Source organism: Oncorhynchus mykiss, chromosome 28 (genome assembly GCF_057628025.1).
Source record: "Oncorhynchus mykiss isolate SJ-2025 chromosome 28, ASM5762802v1, whole genome shotgun sequence".
In the NCBI taxonomy this organism is placed as follows: domain Eukaryota; kingdom Metazoa; phylum Chordata; class Actinopteri; order Salmoniformes; family Salmonidae; genus Oncorhynchus; species Oncorhynchus mykiss.
The window spans coordinates 3,034,038-3,058,680 of NC_143049.1; the positions used below are offsets into that span (position 1 = coordinate 3,034,038).

Genomic DNA, 24,643 nt, shown 5'->3' on the forward strand with positions numbered 1-24,643 from the left:
ACTGGCGTGGTTACACATGGTCTGCGGTTGTGAGGCTGATTGGAGGTGGCTTATGGTAGAGAATTAAACATTACATTCTATGCCAGCAGCTCTGGTGGACATTATTGCAGTCAGTATGCCAATTGCATGTTCCCTAAAAGCTTCAGACATCTGTGGCATTGTGTTGTGTGACAAAACTGCACATTCTATTGCCCCCAGAACAAGTTGCACCTGTGTAATGGTCATGCTATTTAGTCAGCTTTTTGATGTGCCACACCTGTCAGGTGGATGGATTATCTTGGCAAAGTAGGATGCTCACTAACAGGGATGTAAACACATTTGTGCACACAATTTGAGAGAAATACGTTATTTGTACGAATGGAACATTTCTGGGATCTTTTATTTCAACTCGTGAAAAATGGGACCAACACTTTACATGTTGCCTATTTTTTGGGGTTCAGTAAGACAATCCACAAAAGACTACATGTATTACTATAGAATACACTACAGTTTTATTTCACTACAGTATTTATACTGTAAATACTACAGTAAATACTACAGTAAAGTCTGCAGAAACACTACAGTGAATACTAGTATTTATGCCATAGTATATTATAGCATTTTTTTCTGTGGGGTTCTATTTACAGTATATCATTTCCATTGCAGTTGGACCCATGTTGGGTTGTACATTCAGTTGGGTCTGTGTGAAATGTTGTAGCGCGGTGTGGGAAAGCCTAAACAGAGGTGCACCATACGCTATTCAGACCTGGGTGTTTGTGCTATTCAGACCTGGGTGTTTGTTCTAGCCTACCTAGAGTGCCAGATGGGTGGGGTTTTCACCTTTTCAACTATTCTATTAGTGCCATTGTACCAGGCAAGCTCAATCAAGCGCTGATAAAGTATTTAAAAATATTTCAAATAGTATTTGAACCGAGGTCTGATGATTTACTGTGTTCCTCCTCACTGATATTGAACATTTTCCATTGAGGCTTTGACTGCTGCCATTCATGTTTGTATTTTAATGGGAATTACTCAAGTCTGATGATTCACAGAGAGATCAAGCATAATTAAAGAACGTGGAAGAAAATACTCAGAGGTCTCTGAAGAATGAGCTCAGAGAGTGAGAGAGAGAGAGAGAAAGAGAAGGAGAGTAAAATAGAGAAAGGAAGATAGCGAGAGTAAGAGAAAGGGGAGAGGCAGAGAGAGAGAGGTAGAGAGAGCAGGATTGTTTTGGAGAGCTGGTAAAAAAAATGAGGTCATGGGAAGTGAAAGGATTGAGGGTTAGCAGGAGTCCTGTAGCCTGGGCTCCTCCCCTCCTTTTATGAGACGGCCTTTAGCAGCAGAGCCCATAGAATTAGAATGAGTAGAACGGGGGCAGAAGCTCTGACCATGGCAATTGTGGCTGGTGAATGGGGATGTCCGTTCTACTTTATTCTAATTCTATGGCAGAATCTTCTCTCTCCAGCTGCACCTGTCCCTCTCTGGGCTGCTCTCAGCAGGAAGGGCCAGGGCCTCCTGGCACAGGTCCTGGCACCGTTTAAAATGCTTAATCCCCATGGCAACGCTATAGCTACCTGCTGAAGTTTGGGTCGTATTAAGCGATGGCTCGGATCCACTGAGTGGTGGAACCACTAAGAGGTCTTTTCAGTGGAGGAGACTGAGACTTTAAACTGTAGCTCTGTCTGTCAGTCATACTAGAATCAAGTGTCTTCTTATCTTATCCATGCTACCTAACATAAAACCCATCCATGGGAATTCAGTTTCTCTCTCAGGTTGGATTCTATCAAATCAACTTCATATAACATTTCAGAGAATTCCCACGGAGGGGTATACAGGAAGAAAAGCTCCCTTTCGTTACGGCAGGGTAGCCTAGTGGTTAGAGTCTTGGACTAGTAACCTGAAGGTTGCAAGTTCAAACCCCTGAGCTGACAAGGTACAAATCTGTCGTTCTGCTCCTGAACAGGCAGTTAACCCACCGTTCCTAGGCCGTCATTGAAAATATATATATTTTTTTAACTGACTTGCCTAGTTAAATAAAGGTAAAATAAAAATAAAACCATCATAACCAAGTTATGTTAACCAGGTCGTGTGTGTGAGCGTGTGTGTGCCCTGAGGCCAGTTTGAGCAGAGTATGTTGTGTTAATTAGAGGAAGTGGAGGAAGGGTGGTGAAGGGGAAGAGCAGAGCTTTGTATCATTGCATCCTCAGGTCAAACACACAGGTCACATTCCTCTCTAGTGTCACATTTTAATCAACCTTAATGACCTCGTTATTGTCTCTAAGGCCTAGATTCAATCAGATCAAACGTTAGCCGACACCCGCATAGCCGATGTTTTGGCGTTGGAGCTGTCAAATCGGTGAGCGACTGCTCTTGATCATTGTCATGAAGCCACACCTGCACCACTCGCGTTCGAAGCTCTCTCTCTCTCTCTCTCTCTCTCTCTCTCTCTCTCTTAAGGCTTGTAAGGACGTGAGTGTGTCATAAGTGTGGTGTGAGTCCAATATTGAGACAGGAGGTGTAGAACAGAATAACAATATGTTGTGGACACTACAATACCTGTGCTCAGAGTTTCTCTTTTGTCCTTATTGGTTGTTGTAACATATGTGATCTGCATCTGTTACTATGGTGTTACTAAGAAGAGAGGCTATACGGTAGAGTTAGAGTACCCGGTCAAAAGTTTGAACACACCTACTCATTCAAGGGTTTTTCTTTATTTTTACTATTTTCTACATTGTAGAATAATATTGAAAACATCAAGACGATGAAATAACACATATAACACCAAAAAAGTGTTAAACAAATCAAAATATATTTTATATTTGAGATTCTTCAAAGTAGCCACCCTTTGCCTTGATGATGGCTTTGCACACTCTTTGCATTCTCTCAACCAGCTTCATGAGGTTGTACATGGAATGCATTTCAATTAACAGGTCTTGTGGGAGTACAGGTCTGCAAGGAAAATGTTACAGTTGTGTAATATTCTGGACAACACAAATGCAACAGTTGTGTCCGCAGTAGAGGGTGAGTTGGTGGTTAGAGAGGTGGTGCTGGGAAGGAATGTTTAGTGCGGTTTTAGTGGGGCTGGGAAGGAAGGTTTAGTGGGGTGTTAGTGGGGCTGGGAAGGAAGGTTTAGTGGGGTGTTAGTGGGGCTGGGAAGGAAGGTTTAGTGGGGTGTTAGTGGGGCTGGGAAGGAAGGTTTAGTGGGGTGTTAGTGGGGCTGGGAAGGAAGGTTTAGTGGGGTTTTAGTGGGGCTGGGAAGGAAGGTTTAGTGGGGTGTTAGTGGGGCTGGGAAAGAAGGTTTAGTGGGGTTTTAGTGGGGCTGGGAAGGAAGGTTTAGTTGGGTTTTAGTGGGGCTGGGAAGGAAGGTTTAGTGGGGTGTTAGTGGGGCTGGGAAGGAAGGTTAGGGGGTTTTAGTGGGGCTGGGAAGGAAGGTTTAGTGTGGTTTTAGTGGGGCTGGGAAGGAAGGTTTAGTGGGGCTGGGAAGGAAGGTTTAGTGGGGTGTTAGTGGGGCTGGGAAGGAAGGTTTAGTGGGGTTTTAGTGGGGTGTTAGTGGGGCTAGGAAGGAAGGTTTAGTGGGGTGTTAGTGGGGCTGGGAAGGAAGGTTTAGTGAGGTGTTAGTGGGGCTGGGAAGGAAGGTTTAGTGGGGTGTTAGTGGGGCTGGGAAGGAAGGTTTAGTGGGGTTTTAGTGGGGCTGGGAAGGAAGGTTTAGTGGGGTGTTAGTGGGGCTGGGAAGGAATGTTTAGTGGGGTTTTAGTGGGGCTGGGAAGGAAGGTTTAGTGGGGTGTTAGTGGGGCTGGGAAGGAAGGTTTAGTGGGGTGTTAGTGGGGCTGGGAAGGAAGGTTTAGTGGGGTGTTTGTGGGGCTGGGAAGGAAGGTTTAGTGGGGTGTTCTGCTGTTGGAGTGGCATGAGAAGGAGAGAAGGAGAAGAGAAGGAGAGGAGGAGGGGATAAAGGAGAGGAGGAGGAGAGAAGGTGTCACTGGAGAAGAAAAAAGGAGGAGACAAAGAAGTGATCGACAGTGAGGGGAGGGTGCTGCCGTTGGAGATCTCAGTTTGGATGTCCAGCAGGCAGTCCTACTAACTCTCATGGCAGGCAGACCTTCCTGACCTGGGCCAGAGAAAAGGAAAACCTGCACTCACTGAAATAGTATTTTATGTTCTTTAGCAGCAGCAGAGGTCAAATGGACGTGTTTCAATGACAGCCTTCGTCAGCTTGTAAGGGCTCTCTTGCCACCTTATTAGATGGAAAGAGTCAGTCATTGTGAAGGCTTGGAGTGGTGAGTTTCACACTAATATGTGTTTATGGTTTAACCTTTCACACTTTCACTTTGTTCAATATTACTAAGGCATAGGCCTACATCAACTTGGTATATGCATGTTTTCATTTTATCCTTGCATTATTTTCAGGCCATGGTTGGAATTGTTATTCTTTTAGACACTGTTTTCAGCTGTAATTGAAATCCAATGTGCTGTGTGTATGTTTGTTTGTGAGTAATATGTGTGTGAGAGAGAGAAAGAGAGAGATGGCCCAGGGTCATGTGCTGTAGTCATGGCTATACCGTGTGAAGGGAGAGCTGGTTGAAGGCTGATTGAGGTTACAGAGACCCTGAGGCGCCCTCCAGCTGTCTGCTGTCATACTGCACACGGTCTGGAAGACTGGTCACACAATCCTGTGGTTATCTGAGAGACTAGTCACACAGAGGGAGAAGGGAGAACTGTTCTCTCATGGAATAAATGTCTCCACATGCCTAAACAGAATCACAATCTACAGACTAGATCTGAAATGATTTTAAAGTTTACATGGCTTTTGGGGATGAGTTAAAGAAGGAACCCTAATATTTTGCAGTGACATTTTAGTCCACATTAACCTGTCAACAGATTATGGTTATATGCAAAAAGTTCCTTGATACAAATGTTTGAGAGAGAGCCACTAGACATACAAAACAACCTGAACCTGCAACAGCTTCATGATATATTAAACCATGTATCCCTGTGTTTCTGTTTTGCAGTGAAGGAGGACTGTGGCTCTGAAGAAGAGGATGAGGAGGAAGGGGAAGAGGGGGAGGAGGAGGAGGGGGGTAAGGATGCCCTGGTAGAGGAGATGCTACAGTTGGGGGATACAGCGGTCATCTACCCCGAAGCTCCAGAGGACGAGCAGAAGAGCATGCCTGAGAGACGGGTCCCAGACGAGAATGGTACATCACTGCACCGTAAAACTCGTACCTCATTTTTCTACTTATAATGATGCTATCTTCAGAGAGACAGCAGAGCTTATCAGTGATTTGGCACATAAAACGTAGTCTTCCATGTTTAATGTATTTTCCTTCTCTCTATCTATATATACAGGCACGCCAGACGCTCTTTTCCAGCTCCTGACCTGCCCATACTGCTCGCGGGGCTACAAGCGCTGCACTGCCCTGAAGGAGCACATCAAGCTGCGCCACGAGAAGAGTGAGGACAACTTCAGCTGCTCCCAGTGCAGCTACACCTTCGCCTACCGCACACAGCTGGACCGTCATATGACCCAACACAAGACTCAACACAAGGAACCTGTACAGGTACCACAACCAACATGTTGGTTTGTGTGTGTGTGTGTGTGTGTGTGTGTGTGTGTGTGTGTGTGTGTGTGTGTGTGCGGGTGTGTGTGTGTGTGTGTGCGGGTGTGCCTGTCTCTGTGCCTGTTTCTTTCCTTGTCCCTGTGATTGGAGGATACCCTGTTGGAGGATTCTGGCGTTCCTACCTATTCCCGGCTGATTCCAGGGATCTCCAAACGGGATTTCTGGAAAACCTGTGTGTTTTGGGACAGTTCCCAGACTTTTGCAGCACTAATGCTGTCATTGCTTGAGCTCACTCCCCTTCACAGATTGCCTGTTATTAACATACGATCAAGTGGGCAGTCCTCCCACTTGATGTACAGTGCCAGTCAAACGTTTGGACAGACCTACTCATTCCAGGGTTTTTCTTTATTTTTACTATGTTCTACATTGTAGAATAATAGTGAAGACATCACAACAATGAAATAACACATATGGAATCATGTAGTAACCAAAAGATGGTTATACAAATAAAAATATATTTTATATTCTTCAAAGTAGCCACTCTTGGCATTCTCTCAACCAGCTTCATGAGGTAATCATCTGGACTGCATTTCAATTAAATCAAATCAAATCAAATTTATTTATATAGCCCTTCGTACATCAGCTGATATCTCAAAGTGCTGTACAGAAACCCAGCCTAAAACCCCAAACAGCAAGCAATGCAAGTGTAGAAGCACGGTGGCTAGGAAAAACTCCCTAGAAAGGCCAAAACCTAGGAAGAAACCTAGAGAGGAACCAGGCTATGTGGGGTGGCCAGTCCTCTTCTGGCTGTGTTACACAGCTGTGTTAAACAGGTGTGTTAAAAGTTAATTTGTGGAATTTCTTTCCTTCTTAATGCATTTGAGCTTTAAGGTAAGGGGGTATACAGAAGATAGCCCTATTTGGTAAAATATCAAGTCAATATTATGGCAAGAACACCTCTAATATGCAGAGAGGAACGACAGTTAATCATTACTTGAGGACATAAAGGTCAGTCAATCCGGAAAATTTCAAGAACTTTTAAAGTTTCTTCAAGTGCAGTCGCAAAAAACATCAAGTTCAATGATGAAACTGGCTCTCATGTGGACCGCCACAGGAAAGGAAGACCCAGAGTTATCTCTGCTGCAGAGGATATGTTCATTAGAGTTACCAGCCTCAGAAATTGCAGCACAAATAAATGCTTCACAGAGTTCAAGTAACTGACACATCTCAACATCAACTGTTCAGAGGAGACTGCGTGAATCAGGCCTTCATGGTTGAATTGCTACAAAGAAACCACTACTAAAGGATACCAATAATGAGAAGAAACTTGCTTGGGCCAAGAAACACGAGCAATAGACATTAGACTGGTGGAAATCTGTCCTTTGGTCTGGAGTCTAAATTTGAGATTTTGGTTCCAACCGCCGTGTCTTTTGTGAGACGCAGAGTAGGTGAACGGATGATCTCCGCATGTGTGGTTCCCACTGTGAAGCATGGAGGAGGAGGTGTGATGGTGTGGGGGTGCTTTGTTGGTGACATTGCCTGTTATTTATTTAGAATTTAAGCCACACTTGACCAGCATGGCTACCACAGCATTCTGCAGCGATACGCCATTCCATCTGGTTTTGGCTTAGTGGGAATATAATTTGTTTTTCAACAGGACAACGACACAACACACCTCCAGGTTGTGTAAGGGCTATTTGACCAAGAAGGAGAGTGATGGAGTGTTGCATCAAATGACCTGGCCTCCACAATCACCCGACCTCAACCCAATTGAGGTGGTTAGGGATGAGTTGGACCGCAGTGTGAAGGAAAAGCAGCCAACAAGAGCTCAGCATATGTGGGAACTCCTTCAAGACTGTTGGAAAAGCATTCCAGGTGAAGCTGGTTGAGAAAATTCCAAGAGTGTGTAAAGCTGTCGTCAAGGCAAAGGGTGGCTACTTTAAAGAAGTAGCCATCCTTCCCAGCCCCACTAACACCCCACTAAACGTAAAGAATTTTGATTTGTATGACACTTTTTTGGTTACTACATGATTCCATATGTGTTATTTCATATGTGAGATGATGTCTTCACTATTATTCTACAATGTAGGAAATAGTACAAATAAAGAAAAACCCTTGAATGAGTAGGTGTGTCCAAACTTTTGACTGATACTGTATATTGTAAAAATTCCTGGATGTTTATCTGCTCCTGTTGAATAAATTAACTTTATGGATTTCTGCTTTGCATTACGATTCATAATTCTGTCTTATCTCAGCACTGTTTTTATCACTGTCTGCTGACACAGATGCAAACTAAATTTGCGTCTCAAATAGAACCCTATTCCCTATATAATGCATACTTTTTTCTGGTCAGAAATGTGCACTGCATCGGGAATAGGGTGCCATTTGGGATGAACACAACATTTTAGCTGACCTATTAAATGTTTAAACCCGTATTTGAATTGTACTGTACAGAACACTCCCTTTATTCTTTGACAGAGCAATTTGAACCAAGATGTCTTTATCCAGAGTGACTGCAGACATTTTCATACTATTTAGTACAGGTCCCCCATGGGAATGTAACCCACAACCCTGGCATCCAAGCACCATGTCTTACCAACTGAGCCACGCAGGATTACTATTACTGTTGACTGGGAATGCATTACACGCCCTTCAGACAGCAACATGAGTATGCACTGACTTTAGACAGAGTACTGTTGTGACATTCTAGGACAATGTAATATATTCACCCAGACCAAAACATCCCCATGAACAACGCACACATTAACTACACTGTACACATTGACTGAAGAGGCTTCTCACCATGCACAACAAACACATTGTCTGTGTCCCAAATGGCATGCTATTCCCTATATACCACACTACTTTACACTACTTTTGACCAGAGCCCAGAACCCTGGTCAAAAGTAGTGTACTGCATTGGGAATAGGGTTCCATTTGGGACGCAAAAATGAACTATGCTGTACCCGTTGACTGGAGAGTGTCCTCACTCACACGTCTGTCCTTCTGTCTGTCTGTCTGCTAGCGCCACATGCCCCAAACCACGACAACAACAGGGGGGAATAGGAAGTTCATGTGTACAGAGTGTTCCAAGGCTTTTAAATACAAGCACCACCTGAAGGAGCACCTGCGTATTCACAGCGGTGAGTAATACTGGCATCACCTTGGTCACCATGGCAACACACACATGGGACTCACATGGTTAAGTCCCAAATGCTATCCTATTCTCTAATATAGCGCACTAATTTTGATCAGAGCCCTATTGGCCAATTGGGACACAGTCCTGGTCAAAGGTAGTACACTATAGGCTATAGGGAAGAGGGTGTCATTTGGGACAGAATCCTAGTGACTCACCAATATATTCACAGCACTGCTGGTCCAGATGTATCTAACTAACCATTTCCTTTGATATGTTTATAATATGCCGCTCTATAATTTCTGATTCTTGATTATGATAATTATTGAATCTGTGCTTCTGGCCAATGTGTCATAATTCTGTTGCTGTTGGCCTCAGGGACATGACTCCATTACCTCAGCCTGTTTGTTAATAATAGGTGCATCTGCACCCTATTCCCCAGGTAGTGCACTACTTCTGACCAGGGCCCATAGGTGTCAAACATAGTGCACTATATAAGGAAATGGGTGCCATTTGGGACACAAACCTTATGTTTTCAGATGTTTCCTGGAAGTAGCTTTATTTGATTACTCTATTCTTCTTATTTGACAAATTTCTCTCAGGAGAGAAGCCATACGAGTGCCCCAACTGTAAGAAGCGATTTTCCCACTCCGGGTCCTACAGCTCCCACATCAGCAGTAAGAAGTGTGTTGGCATGGTGCCTGTCAACGGTACCCCCCGACCAGTCATGAAGGCATCCCAGACCCCCACTTCCCAGAACCAGCTTTCCGGCGCTGCCCCCGTAGCCCCTACCCGACTGCTCCTCCGGGGGGAGAAGACAGATGGCAAGCCCCTTCAGGAGCAGCTCCCCGTCAACCAGATCAAATCAGAGCCGGTGGAATATGAGTACAAGCCGGTGGCAGTAGGGCCTAACGGGGCAGCAGGGACTAATGGGGCAGCAGGGACTAACGGGACAGTGTTTACCAGTGGCATGGCGGTACCCCAGGGCACGGGGCTGCCACAGGGCATGGTCCAGGCGGTGGTACTGCCCACCGTTGGTTTGATGTCTCCTATCAGTATTAATCTCAGCGACCTGCAGAACGTACTCAAGGTTTGATTTGTATTTATTTGCCGATTTAAAAACAGAATTCAACCATGCATTTAAAATTATTATTTTTTAAATACAAAAAGTTTTAAAGGGCCCCTTGCGGCCAGAAATGACCAAATCTAGCTATTGTATGGAGCCCCTTGACGTTGTGGTCATTTGTTAACCTCGCAGTTGGTGTGTCTATCATCCCAGTGACTTTTACACATTTTAACATTAAGCTTTAGTACCACTACTCATCAAGGATAGCACCAAAAAAGGTTACTTATTTCCATTGTGGTGCTCTTATTTTCAAGGTGGCCATGGATGGGAATGTGTTTCGCCAGGTGCTGGGGACGGCCAACGGGCTGGTGACGTCCAAGCAGGGGGTGGTGGGGCAGGCTGGGCAGCAGGTCATCTCAGCCATCAGCCTCCCTGGCTTCGTGGACCAAGACGGAACCACCAAGATCATTATCAACTACACCCTGGAGCCCAGCTTGGCCCAACAGCCCAGCGCACCTCAGCTCCTCAAGAAGGAACCTCTCACTGCCCCCACCACCACAAACATACAGCCAGCCTCCAAAGTAACAGAGAAACTCACCCAGGACCTCAGCATCATCAAGACCGAGCAGCCCGACTCTGAGTCTGAGAAGGAGATGGAGAAAGAGGAGGCTCAGACCGAGGCAGAGGCAGAGCAGAGTAAGGAGGGTGAAACTCCAAAGGCCCAGACAGGCAAGACAACATGTCTGCTGTGTGATGACTGTCCTGGTGGTTTGGATGCACTACACATGCTCCAGCACTGTAAACCTACCAATGGGGAGGGGGGTGACAGCAGCCCCCTGGACCCCTCTATCGCCGCCCTGCTGGCAGAAGCAGGGATAACACCAGGCCAGCCCCCTCTGAAGAACCTGCTCTCCCTCCTCAAGGCCTACTTTGCCTTAAACGCAGAGCCCACCGAGGAAGAGCTGGCCAAGATCTCTGACAACGTCAGCTTGCCCGTGGACATAGTCAAGAAATGGTTTGAGAAGATGCAGTCCGGTCAGATTACTGTCGAGCCCCCTGGTTCCTCTTCCCCTCTACCTTCAACAGGTCTTGGCACAGAGACTCAGGCGGCCCAAGAGAAGAGCGGAGAGCAGACAGAGGAGCAACTCGCCTCGGCCCAAACCCAGGAGACATCATCTTCCCAACCTCCCAACAGTTCCCCTGCCTCGACCTCCGCCTCGCCCTTGGCCTCAGCCTCGGCTCCCTCACCACTAAACCTCTCCTCCAGCGGCCGGGTCATCGTGAAAACAGAGGAGGACTCAGAGGGCGAGTCTCAAGATCTTCCCCTGGACCTGTCACTTCCCAAGCAGCCCCAATCAGAGCCCCAGGTCCCCCATGTCCCCCAGGAGCAACCCCTCAACCTCACCTGTTTGAAGAAGGAAACGTCCCATCCCCAACTCCAGGCCCAGCTCCAACCCCAGCTCCCAGGGTTCCAAACCCAGCTCCAGTCCCAGCTCCAACCCCAGCTCCAGGCCCAGATCCAGGCCCAGCTCCAACCCCAACTCCAGGCCCAGCTCCAACCCCAGCTCCAGGGCCAGCTCCCAGGGTTCCAAACCCAGCTCCAGGCTCAGGGAACCACCAACACCATCTACGTCACTTCCCCCCCGCAGATGGCCACCTCCAGCCCGGTTAACATCATGACCACCCAGCTAGTAGCCATCACCAACCAGGGCAGCGGTGTGCCCTGTCTCAGGGCCATCTCCACTGGCACCACCAAACGGACTATCCTCATCCCCCAGCTTACCTACACATACACCACTAAAGCAGGCAACAACGCCACTGGGGCCGACGGAGCCCAGAAGACCGTCATACTCAACGGCTGCCAGGTTAGTTTGTGAGCAAGCTATTCAGAATGTTTGAAATGTGTGAGATGAGACACTAGGAAGATATACAGTAGATGGGACACAGAGATGGTTGTTCGTCAATAATAGGGGAAAATCAATCAGTGAAGGAGAGGGATACCACACACACACCACACACCACACACCACACACACACACACACACACACACACACACACACACACACACACACACACACACACACACACACACACACACACACACACACACACACACACACACACACACACACACCAACAGAGGAGAGTGTTATGTCTAACAGAACACATTGATTCAGTTGAAGAGCAGCGCAGAAGAACACAGTGGAAGGAATGCACTGTGAGTTTCCTGCAGTTTCCTGCAGTTTTACTGAGTAGCCTGAATAACCCAGCACCAAGAAGTAAGTCTGCATCTCAATTGGTACCCTATTCCCTATATAGTGTAGAACTTTTGGCCAGGGCCCATAGTGCTCTGGTCAAAAGTAGTGCACTATATAGGGAATCGGATGCAATTTGGAACGCTTTCCCCCTGCCTGTGGAAAAATGAAAGCAGTCCTGGCTGAATGGTTTGGGCTCCCTCCAGGCTTCCCTGAGCTGGATGATGTATGTACCAGGTGAAGTTACCTAATACTCTGTGCGTGCATGACAGCAGACAGAATTATCTGCCGCAGCCTGGAGTTGAGTTGGATTCTTCCAGTAGGAGTCAGGGGATGGTGTGTGTGTGTGTGTGTGTGTGTGTGTGCGTGTGCTTGTGCGTGTGTAAAGAAAGACTAGCAGAATGAATCCTTGCATGTTTATACATGTGAGCAGCTCACAGCGCGGTGTCTGTCTGAAAACCCACGTCTGTCAGTGTCTGGCAGACAGGTCTCTCTAAGTACTCCTGCTGGCTCACTAGAACTGACACAAAGGCCTGTGACAGTGGAAACACTGTGTTTTACATACTGCTGCTTTTATGGTCTAGTCTTGCATGATTATACAGTAATAGCAATGTCACATTAGAACAGATTTCGGATTTTGCATTATAATTATTTTGCTTTGCAAGCACTGGGAAAATGTTTATGTAATGAAAAGCATAATAAGTGAAATACTTAATAATAATGATAAATGATTAAAGCATCTCTCTTTTACTTTGAGGAGGAGGAGAAGGCTGACACCAGTTCAGAGAGCGTGTCGGCGGTAGAGGAGCAGAACGACTCGGACTCAGCCCCTCCACAGAAGAAGATGCGTCGGCTGGAGAGTGGCATGTATGCCTGTGACCTATGTGACAAGATCTTCCAGAAGAGCAGCTCCCTGCTCAGGCATAAATACGAACACACAGGTAAATCATATGCCCGGCGATTGCGGGTCCATTGGGTCAGGGGCCGTATATAGCATCTCAGTGTAGGAGTGTGGATTTAGGATCAGCTTTGCCTTTTAGATCACAATGAATAAGATTATACAGACAGGTGGGAACCTGATCTTAGATCAGCACTCCTACTCTGATAATTCTTGACTTTTTAATGAGTGCTGCCCGGCCTATGCCATTCCTTCTCGTCTGTGCTATGAGACATTACTTCACTTCTTCCATGATATGAAGCATTGACAGGCATTTAAAACACCAAGGTCTTTATCTGTCACTTTCATATGGTAAACCAATGGTTCTTCCCTGAAGATGGTATTTTAGCCAGTTTCAAACAGCTGAAAATACAATATTTTTGGTTATGGAAAATATATTTCACAGCGGTTTAGATGGTACAGATTCTACCCAATAAATGCTTGTTTTGTCACATTAACTGAAATTAGGCAAACTATTTGAATTTTTGCATACCAGGAAATGGAGGAGCTATTTTTCTGCATAGTGCATCTTTAAACCACCTAATGTCCTCCTAAAACACACATGAATTATTTCCTATGAGATGCATGCGTAACTACTGGCTCCAGCACTTTGATTCGATTTGGATTTGCCAAAAAAAGGCTCTGTGTGCATCCCAAATGGCACCCATGTAGTGCAAATGTAATGCACTACTTTTGACCAGGACCCATAGGAGAATAGGGTGCCATTTGGGACACAAAGTCTGTTTACAATTAGCCATGCTCCATTCTATTCTGAGAGGGCAGGTGGGTATTGGTCTGGTCCAGCCATGACTGCACTACTCTCAGACCACACATAGCCAATGGCATTGTGAAGACTGGGTCTGCTTCCCAAATGGCCCCATATCCCCTATACAGTGAACAACTTTTGACCTGGGTCCATATAGGAAATAGGGTGCCATTTGGGAAGCAATCCTGGCCTGGCGTAGGACAGGCAGGCAGTGTCCAAATCACTTCAGAAAAGGGGGTGTTTAACGACCCCGTTGGATGGCCCCAGTTGAACCCTTTATAGTGCACTACTTTTTACCAGGGCCCCTAGGGGACCGGTCAAGCAGAATATTTGAACATTTCAGCATTTGGCAGCTAGCTTGATCTCATTTCACCCTAAGATGTTTGTTTATTTTACTGAAAAATATTCCTGTGCAACAGACCTGCTGGAATCCGTTTGGGGGAATATTCTGAAGTGTTTTATGCTGAACATAAATATAAACGCAACATGTAAAGTGTTGGTCCCATGTTTCATGAGCTGAAATAAAATATCCCAGAAATCTTCCATATGCACAAAAAGTGTATTTCTCTCCAATTTTGTGCACAAATTTGTTTACATCCCTCTTAGTGAGCCATCCACCTGACAGGTGTGGCATATCAAGAAGCTGATTAAACGGAATGATCATTACACAGGTGCACCTTGTGCTTCGGACAATGAAAGGCCACTCTAAAATGTACAGTTTTGTCACACAACACAATGCTACAGATGTCTCAAGTTTTGAGGGAGCGTGCAATTGACATGCTGACTGCAGGAATGTCTACCAGAGCTGTTGACAGAGAATTCTCTACCATAAGCCACCTCCAAATTTGGTAGTACGTCCAACCGGCCTCACAACCACAGACAACGTGTAACCACTCCAGACCAGGACTTCCACATCCGGCGGCTTCTTCACCGGCGGGATGGTCTGAGACTAGCCACCCGGATAGCTGTTGAAACTGAGGAGTATTTCTGTCTCTAGTAGAGCCCTTTTGTGTTGAAAAACTCATTCTGATTGGCTGGGCCTGGCTCCCCAGTGGGTAGGCCTATGCCCTCCCAACCCCACTCATGGCTGCACCACTGCCCAGTCAATCCATAGATTAGGGCCTAATGAATTTATTGAAATTGACTGATTTTCTTATATGAACTGTAACTCAGTAAAATCATTGAAATTGTTGCATGTTGCATTTATATTTTTGTTCAGTATACTTAATTGTGAGGGTTTGTGTTATGATACTGTTTCCATGACAAATGCTGTTGGTTTCACAGGTAGTAAGTCTACAGGCAGGTCAGTGTAATGTAGACAGTGACAGACATGATGTAATGGTAAAAGCAAGGCACACACACACACACACACACACACACACACAGAGCAAATCAAGAGTAATGGGTTGCGGATTGAAAAAAACTTTTTTACAGGGTTAAGCAGACACCTGTGGTGTGTTTAATGGAGAAGTTGGTTGAGTTTGAAACTCTGTTTCTCTCTCCAACTTTTCCAACCCATACTCAGTATGTGGCTGTGTGTCTTTCAGAGGGTTTTAAATCAAGTTTCTGTTAAACATCCATGTACATTGGACACTAAAGTAATCTACTCTTCTCTCTTCTTCTCTTCTGTTTTCAGGAAAACGTCCACACGAGTGTGGCATCTGCAACAAAGCCTTCAAACACAAGCACCACTTGATAGAGCACACGCGTCTGCACTCCGGAGAGAAGCCCTACCGGTGTGACAAGTGTGGCAAGTGTTTCTCCCACTCGGGCTCCTACTCCCAGCACATGAACCACCGATACTCATACTGCAAGAAGGAGCCCCAAGGAGATCATCAGGTGGGGCGTCGGCTCAGGATGACCCCCGAAATGAGCCCCCAAGCAGAGGAGCAGCAGTTAGATAGCCGGCCCACCTCCCCTCCCTCCCAACTGGACTCAGATGAGAGGGAGAGTGAGGAGGAGCTGGAGGAAGAGGAAGGAGAGGAGGAAGGCATGGAAGCCATGAGCATGGACGACATACGGGTGGTGCAGGTGGGCGAGGATGATGAAGAGAGTGAGATCTACGAGGTGGAGGACTTTGAAGGGGAGAGGCAAGAGGAGGAGGAAGAAGGGAGCAGAGAGGAGGAGGCACAGCAGGAAGAGGAGGAGGGACAGCAGGAAGAGGAGGAGGCACAGCAGGAAGAGGAGGAGGAAGAAGGGAGCAGAGAGGAGGAGGCACAGCAGGAAGAGGAGGAGGGACAGCAGGAAAATAAGGAGGAAGGGAGGAGAGAGGAGGAGGAAGAAGGGAGTAGAGAGGAGGAGGCACACCAGAAGGAGGGGGAGAAAGAGGAATGGAGGAGAGAGGAAGAGAGCAGAGAGGAGTCTGTACAGCAGGAGAAAGATGTGTATGAGGAAGAGGAGGAGGAGGAGATGGAGGTACAGGTGATGGGAGATGGGGAGGGGGAGGAAGGAGAGGCAGAGAAGGAAACTGTGGTAACAGAGAAGGAGACTGTGGTAACAGAGAAGGAGACTGTGGTAACAGAGAAGGAAACTGTGATAACAGAGAAGGAAACTGTGGTAACAGAGAAGGAAACTGTGGTAACAGAGAAGGCTAAGGAAACAGATAACAAAGAACCGCATGTGGACAAAGAGAACATTACAGAAACATTAGAAAATGGACAGAAAGAAACAGAGGAAAACAAGATGAACAGTGAATGAAAAATACATTTTGTGTTGAAAATGTCATATAGCAGGAAAGGAAAATATTGTCTTGTTGTCAAAAGAAGAAACAAAACAAACATGGCTGCCATGTTGATGCTGTGTTGTCGGTCCACTACTGTGTTCAAACCCAGGTGTGCCTGAACTAGACAAAAAAAGAAGTGACTTTTATTTGTGGAAAAAAATCAGTGTTACTTAGACCTTGTTTATAGAAGTATTATACATTTGAAAAGAAGGAAGAAAAGAAACACCCATGGACTGAGAGTGTGACATCCGATCCCAGGTCATTTCTGTTTGTCAGTGCTATTACTAATTTTGCAGCTCATGTTTTAACCTTTTAACCTGTACAGTTGAAGAAAGATTTCTATACCTTTTTATTGCCAAATGATGGTGTTTGCTAAAATCAGTATTTTATTGAGTTGTAAAAAAACAAAACATCTGCACTACAGTATTCCTGGTTTACCTATGGATAAAACATGCCTCATGATGTGTTGTTCACCCTTTAGTATGATTATGTACACACTAGCTATAGATCTTCTTTATGTTAGCTAACCTTAGCATAGCATTTTGTTTTAAGTTGGATTGTTAGCCTTAAGAAGAAAAGAGGATTCTGGGGTATGGGTGGGAAGGGGTTAGCCTGAGTGCTGAGTCTGTCTGTTCTATCATGTTAACTCCTTGTCACTCATTGTCTTGCCATGTTTGGCTTGTCAAGGACAGCAATGGAATTGGCAAGAGCACAAACAGATCTGTGACCAGGCTAGGGAGAGTGAGAGGGTGAGAGGGTGGGGATGATGATGTGGCATCTGATGCCATAACCAAACTGTCCTATCAGGGAAGGTGTCACAACCTCAAATCCAGCATTCTTACCATGCTCCTCCTTGGTCGCGCCCCAATAATCTCTCCTTCCTGAAGTGTGCACTTGTTTACTACTCCCCACAAATTGAAAAGCATTGGATTGGTGTAGGCATGGGCTAAACTACAAGAAGTTTCCACAATATTTTGTATACTAGTCATTTCCTTTCAAATCCATGAAGGGAAGAGAACAAGTGCGCACGTTTGGAGAAAGGTTTGATTATTGGGACACCCCTTGTTTTCGGTTAGGTTAGTTGTTAATCAATGATCATCAGTGTTATAGGGTCATATGAAGCAGGAGGGGGGCAGTTCTGCATTGTACCCCACCCCAATGCCTCCAGCCTTATGCAAGACCAGTCCTGTGTGCTGTAAGTGCCATTGAACAGTGTTATTTTTACTTCACGGATGTAGCCAGTACATCTTTCAATCTGCGCAAGGCCCATATTGAATAATGTTTGTTTACTTGCTTGGACACATTTTTTGTTAAATAGTGCTTCATCCCAAATGGCACCATATTCCCTATTGGTGCACTATAGGACTCTGGTCCAAAGTACTATACTATGTAGGGGAAAAGTGGCCATTTGGGACGTGGACAATAGCACGAATAAGGAATATTTCATGTGACAAAGTGACAAAGAGAATAAGATGGATGGGAAAGGTTTTTTACTGTGTTTAAGGGGATTTTCCTGTGTTGGAGCGTCAGCCATTATTAGTTGAGTGCACTTGTTTTAAAAAATGGTGGCAAACTAACCCTCACTTCAGGTAACAAATGTTAGTGAATATGGTCCCTGTGTTTTATGACGTGTTTCAGTTGATTTTACCTAACAGTGTTACTTCATTATTTTTCAGTTTGGCTTTAGTATTTTTCATGTGTGCATTTGGCAGTATTAGAACCCTTGTCACTGAGGAAAGTGTACCTATTTAGTTTTTAGAGGACTTTTTATATTTATGTGTCTTATTTTTATATTTCTTTATGGTTATTTATTACACACATTGTAGTGTACAATACTGTAGTTTGAATTGATACAATAATAATATATTTTAGTATGAAAAATGATTTGAAGGTCAATGAATCCAGAGCGGTCTGAAGTACAGCTCTAGGAGTCATGAAGTTTGTTTTCAAAAAAGCAACCTGAAGTATTACGTCAACATGATGTCTGTTTAAGCTGTAAAAAAAAAAAAGAACAAGAAAAGACACAAATGAAGTGTTCCATGTGCATCCATCATCAGACGAGTTGGTTAGACTGACCTTGTCCTTAATTTGATAAGAAGCTACTGAAAACTAACTGTGTGACTAAATGCATGAGTCCTCGCTGTTGTTATGAAGATATACGTAACTCCCTTTTTTTGTCAACATACTCTTTTTCTTTCAGTTTTGTGCCAATTTGTTACATTGTTGTTATATGTCAGAGGCTACACTTTGTTTTATACATTTCCTGTTTAATCTGTCTGTTTTTATAGTTGTTTTTTTATGACCCCCCACCATCACAATAAAATACAAGAAAGCATTTCTGTGATTGGGTGATCTTTATTTTTCTGTAACAATGTTTAATTCATCTGTAATATATCATATACTTGCTCTTTAGTTCTTAGTGGGAGTCAGGAGACAATGGTTGATGTCGTGATTGATGCGTGTCGTTAGTAGGGGCCCCACAACCATATTTTACATTAGGTATGGGGTTATTCTCTGCTTATGCATCCTGATTTCCACGCCACATAAATACATTTATATCATCCAACAAATGTAAACAACATTCTTTATGGAGGAATGGTCTAAGATCCCTCCCAATGTTTTTTTTTTCCAATCTCATAAAACATTTTAGGAAAAGGCACAGTGCCTTGCAATGTGAAGTATTGAAAGATATTGAAAACAATACTTTTGACCATCTTTGAGAAAAAATGATTACTTGTTAAACAAAATCTCTCTAAGCAATTAGTATAACATATTTTTTTAAATGATCACAATATACAATTGAAGTCGGAAGTTTACATACCTTAGCCAAAATATTTAAACTCAGTTTTTCACAATTCCTGACATTTAATCCTAGTAAAAATTCCCTGTTTTAGGACAGTTAGGATCACCACTTTATTTTAAGAATGTGAAATGTCAGAATAATAGTAGAGAGAATGATTTATTTCAGCTTTTATTTCTTTCATCACATTCCCAGTGGATCAGAAGTTTACATACACTCAATTAGTATTTGGTAGCATTTCCTTTAAATAGTTTAACTTGGGTCAAACGTTTTGGGTAGCCTTCCACAAGCTTCCCACAATAAGTTGGGTGAATATTGGCCCATTTCTCCTGCCAGAGCTGGTGTAACTGAGTCAGGTTTGTAGGCCTCCTTGCTTGCACACGCTTTTTCAGTTCTGCCCACACATTTTCTATGGGATTGAGGTAAGGGCTTTGTGATGTCCACTCCAACACCTTGACTTTGTTGTCCTTAAGCCCTTTTGCCACAACTTTGGAAGTATGCTTGGGGTCATTGTCCATTTGGAAGACCCATTTGCGACCAAGCTTAAACTTCCTGACTGATGTCTTGAGATGTTGCTTCAATATATCCACATAATTTTCCTCCTGATAATGCCATCTATTTTGTGAAGTGCACCAGTACCTCCTGCACTTCACGGTTGGGATAGTGTTCTTCGGCTTGCAAGCCTCCCCTTTTTCCTCAAAACATAACGATGGTCATTATGACCAAACAGTTATATATTTTTTTCATCAGACCAGAGGACATTTCTCCAAAAAGTACAACCTTTGACCCCATGTGCAGTTGCAAACGGTAGGCTTTTTTATGGCGGTTTTGGAGCAGTGGCTTCTTCCTTGCTGAGGGGTCTTTCAGGTTATGTTGACATAGGACTCGTTTTACTGTGGATATAGATACTTTTGTACCTGTTTCCTCCAGCATCTTCACAAGGTCCTTTGCTGTTTTTCTGGGACTGATTTGCACTTTTAACACCAAAGTACGTTCATCTCTAGGAGACAGAAAGCTTCTTCCTGAGCGGTATGATGGCGTGGTCCCATGGTATTTATACTTGCATACTATTGTTTGTACAGATTAATGTGGTACCTTCAGGCGTTTGGAAATTGCTCCCAAGGATGAACCAGACTTGTGTCTACAATTTTTTTTCTGAGGTCTTAACTGATTTCTTTTGATTTTCCCATGATGTCAAGCAAAGAGGCACTGAGTTTGAAGGTATACCTTGAAATACATCCACACCTCCAATTGACTCAAATTATGTCAATTAGCCTATTGGAAGTTTCTAAAGACATGACATAATTTTCTGGAAATTTCCAAGCTGTTTAAAGGCACAGTCAACTTAGTGCATGTAAACTTCTGACCCACTGGATTTGTGATACAGTGAATTGGAAGTGCACTAATCTGTCTGTAAACAATTGTTGGAAATATTACTTGTGTCATGCACAAAGTAGATGTCCTAACCGACTTGCCAAAACTATAGTTTGTTAACAATGCATTTATGGAGTGGTTGAAAAACAAGTTTTAATGACACCAAGTTAAGTGTATGTAAACTTCAGACTTCAACTGTAGCTCAGTATTTATAATAGATCTTGCTGCCAATAATTTGGGACCTGACTGTATGTTTGTATCAGATGACCAGTCAGGTCTGGGTTCATTCAACGGCACTATCTACAATGTGCCTTTTAAAGGTAATTTACACTTGAGCCGTCTTCCTCAGCGTTTACCATGAAAGCGAACGTCAGGGAAATGGCCTTTAAAATGAAATACCTATTTCCTGAACATTATCTGTTATGCCAGTAATATTATGGGACCAAAGGTATTCTACAGTTCTGACACGGAGCCAGCTTGTGGAGTGCAATGCATCTAGAGAAAGCACATTTTCATTCAGGGGAAACACATCAGCAGAATAGAATCAAACTGAATGTAACAGAGATGCTGGGATTTGAAGCAGGTGGTGAGTTTAATAACACAATGAACGATACAAAACAAGAGTAGCATCTGGACATGAAACACCATCAGTACTGCCTGGGGGATGAACCTAAGGGAGTGACAGATATAGGGGAGGTAATCCGTGAAGTGATGGAGTCCAGGTGAGTCTCATAACGATGGTGCCAGGTGTGCGTAATGATGGTTGTCAGAGCCAGTGATTAGTAAACCGGCCATGGCGAGCACTGAAGAGGGAGTAGACATGACACCCCCCCCCCCCCCCACCCCCCTCTGGAAAGAGTAGGCGCTCACCCCCCTCTCTGCCTTCCGGTGGATGATCGAAGATACCTCTGGACGGAGCCATGAACCCCTCATACGAAGCCAGCACCTCCTCGTCGCTCTCCCAGACGGCCGTAGCCCACTCCAACACCCGCCCAGTCAGCAGAGAAATAACCGTGGCTCCCATCTGCGAGCAAAATAGAGGGAGCACTGGAGTAGGAAGCCACGGAATTTAAATGGGGTTCCGTCATATTTGTCCAGGAGGGACACACGGCATCGCTAACCTGGCCAGGCTGCTGAATGGACTGGTGTGCTGGCTCGACTGGTGTTAGAGTATCCTCCCCTAGTTGAAGGCAACGTCTCTCGGGTATGTTCGAGATGTTGAAGACTGCGAAGAACCTCTTCCATAGCCATCCCCAGTTGCTCCAGCTGGTCGTGTTGTTGACGACCATGTTCGTAGACTGGGAGATGTCCTGATTTCCTGCTGCTTCCATTTGTTGAGGCAGTATTCTGTAACAGAGATGCTGGGAGTCGAGAAGAAGGTGGTGAGTTTAATAACACAATGACCATGGAACGATACAAAACTAGAGTAGCGTCTGGATCTGAAACACATAATCAATACTGCCTGGGGAATGAACCTAAGGGAGTGACAAGTATAGGGGAGGTAATCAGTGAAGTGACGGAGTCCAGGTGAGTCTCATGAGGTGCAGCTGCGCTTAACGATGGTGCCAGGTGTGCATAATGATGGTTCAGATCCCAAAAGTCTCACATGTAGAATGTGACTGAAACGCTAGGCATAAGGTGTCCCTGCTGTAATTGTTCATATGTGCTGTTACCCAAACGGACTGCAGTAAATCACGCACATTAAAACTTATGTGCAGTTAGCACGATTCAAGCTTTCTTAAGCAAACAGTATATAGGGTCCTGGTATGCGATATCAAACAGTTAATTGTCATTCCCCCTGTCGAGACGCTGTTCTTGTTTAGTTATATGTCCGTTTATCCATTAAATCCTCACTCCCTGTACTTGCTTCCTGTCTGTCCTCACAGAATGCTGACACCACACTTTGAAGCATCAGGGAGATCTTTTTGATTTTGTTTTTGTTGGTGACGTCGGGTCTGGGTGCCACTGCCAATGGAACCGGGGGTGCCTCAGCTGGCTTGTCCGGCTTTCGCGCCTTAGCTGGCTCGAGAGGTTTCCTTGCCTCGGTGGGCTCGGCAGGCTCCCACCACACGTCATGCCTCAGCCGGCTCGTCGGGCTCCCACGTCTCAGCGGGATCGTCGGGCTCCCACACCTCACCCGGCTCGTAGGGCTCCCATGCTTCAGACGGCTTGTCCAGCGCACATGCCTTGGCCGCAGGGTCAGCCTCGCCCCGGTGGGACGCCGGGTGGCGCCCCTGGGGGGTACTGTCATGCCTGCTCCCCCTCTCTGGCGCTCGAGGACGCAAGGCTGCTCATCATTAAGCACACCTGTCACCATCATTACGTGCATCAGTGCTCATTGGACTCACCTGCACTCCTTCACATTTTGATTGCCTTCCCTAAATCTGTCTGTTCCTCTGTTTCATCCCTGTGTCAGCATTAATGTAGTTTTGTTCCCCCTGTCCAGACACTGTTCTTGTTTTGTTATTTGTCTGTTAATCCATTAAATCTTCACTCCCTGTACTTGCTTCTCGTCTCCCAGCGTCTGTCCTCACAGTAAATGTAATGATCCATTGTCCTGGTATGATCTTTGTTGACAGTTGAAATCATGGTGATTATTCAAAGAACTTCACAGACACAGTAAATATATCACCTGCTGTTTTGAAAAACAATACAATTGATGGGAATTGAATTCATGGATGTTTAAACAACAGAGGGAGAATAGATGCTGTTTCATCTTATTTATGTTCAGTATGTTTATATTTTTCTCTACGAAACGGGCAATAAATATGGTGGTGAAGTTATGTATTCTGAATCATCACTGTTTTTACATGAATGTTGTGTTCTGATGCAGGGATTTTCAAGGCACCTGTGAGAGGAATCTACAGTTGAAGTTGGAAGTTTACAGACACCTGAGCCAAATACATTTAAACTCAGTTTTACACAACTCCTGACATTTAATCCTAGTAAGAATTCCCTGTCTTAGGTCAGTCAGGATCACCAATTTATTTTAAGAATGTGAAATGTCAGAATAATAGTAGAGAGAATGATTTATTGTAGCTTTTATTTCTTTCATCACATTCCCAGTGGGTCAGAAGTTTACATACACTCAGTTAGTAATTGGTAGCATTGCTATTAAATTGTTTAACTTGGGTCAAACATTTTGGTTAGCCTTCCGCAAGCTTCCCACAATAAGTTGGGGGAATTTTGGGCCATTTCTCCTGCCAGAGCTGGTGTAACTGAGTCAGATTTGTAGGCCTCCTTGCTCGCACACACTTTTTCAGTTCTGCCCACAAATGTTCTTTAGGGTTGAGGTCAGGGCTTTGTAATGGCCACTCCAATACCTTGACTTTGTTGTCCTTAGGCCATTTTGCCACAACTTTGGAAGTATGCTTGGGGTCATTGTCCATGTGGAAGACCCATTTGTGACCAAGCTTAAACTTCCTGACTGATGTCTTGAGATGTTGCTTCAATATATCCATGTAATTTTCCGTTCTTCCTCATCTTGCCATCGATTATGTCGATATAGGACTCGTTTTACTGTGGAGATAGATACTTTTGTACCTGTTTCCTCCAGCATCTTCACAGGGTCCTTTTCTGTTGTTCTGGGATTAATTTGCACTTTTCGCACCAATGTACATTAATCTCCAGGAGACAGAACGAGTCTCCTTCCTGAGCGGTATGACGGCTGCGTGGTCCCATGGTGTTTATACTTGCGTACTATTGTTTGTACAGATGAACGTGGTGCCTTCAGGCGTTTGGAAATTGCTCCCAAGGATGAACCAGACTTGTGGAGGTCTACAATATTTTTCTGAAGTCTGCTGATTTCTTTTGATTTTCCCATGATCTCAAGCAAATTTGCACTGAGTTTGAAGCTAGGTCTTGAAATACATCCACCGGTACACCTCCAATTGACTCAAATGATGTCAATTAGCCTATCAGAAGCCATGACATCCTTTTCTGGAATGTTCCAAGCTGTTTAAAGGCACAGTCAACATGGTGTATGTAAACTTCTGACCCACTGGTATTATGATACAGTGAATTACAAGTGAAATAATCTGTCTGTGAACAAT

The 24,643-nt window shown here is 44.7% G+C and overlaps 1 protein-coding gene across 10 annotated transcripts in view; it reads left to right on the plus strand.

The window, feature by feature from the left end:
* Positions 1 to 18,752, plus strand: part of LOC110509192 (zinc finger E-box-binding homeobox 1) — a 96,789-nt gene extending 78,037 nt beyond the window's left edge. For 6 of the 10 annotated variants that reach the window (XM_090225835.1, XM_090225841.1, XM_090225839.1 and 3 more), the window contains 7 exons: positions 4,986 to 5,171; positions 5,323 to 5,534; positions 8,560 to 8,677; positions 9,273 to 9,760; positions 10,051 to 11,601; positions 12,750 to 12,933; positions 15,332 to 18,752. In XM_090225835.1, coding sequence (XP_090081961.1) covers positions 4,986 to 5,171; positions 5,323 to 5,534; positions 8,560 to 8,677; positions 9,273 to 9,760; positions 10,051 to 11,601; positions 12,750 to 12,933; positions 15,332 to 16,392 — 3,800 coding nt within the window. In that variant the 3' untranslated portion in view covers positions 16,393 to 18,752. The remainder of the gene's footprint in view (positions 1 to 4,985; positions 5,172 to 5,322; positions 5,535 to 8,559; positions 8,678 to 9,272; positions 9,761 to 10,050; positions 11,602 to 12,749; positions 12,934 to 15,331) is intronic. The other 4 variants (XM_090225836.1, XM_090225844.1, XM_090225840.1 and 1 more) reach the window with 1 other exon arrangement.
* The last annotated feature ends 5,891 nt before the right edge of the window (positions 18,753 to 24,643 follow it).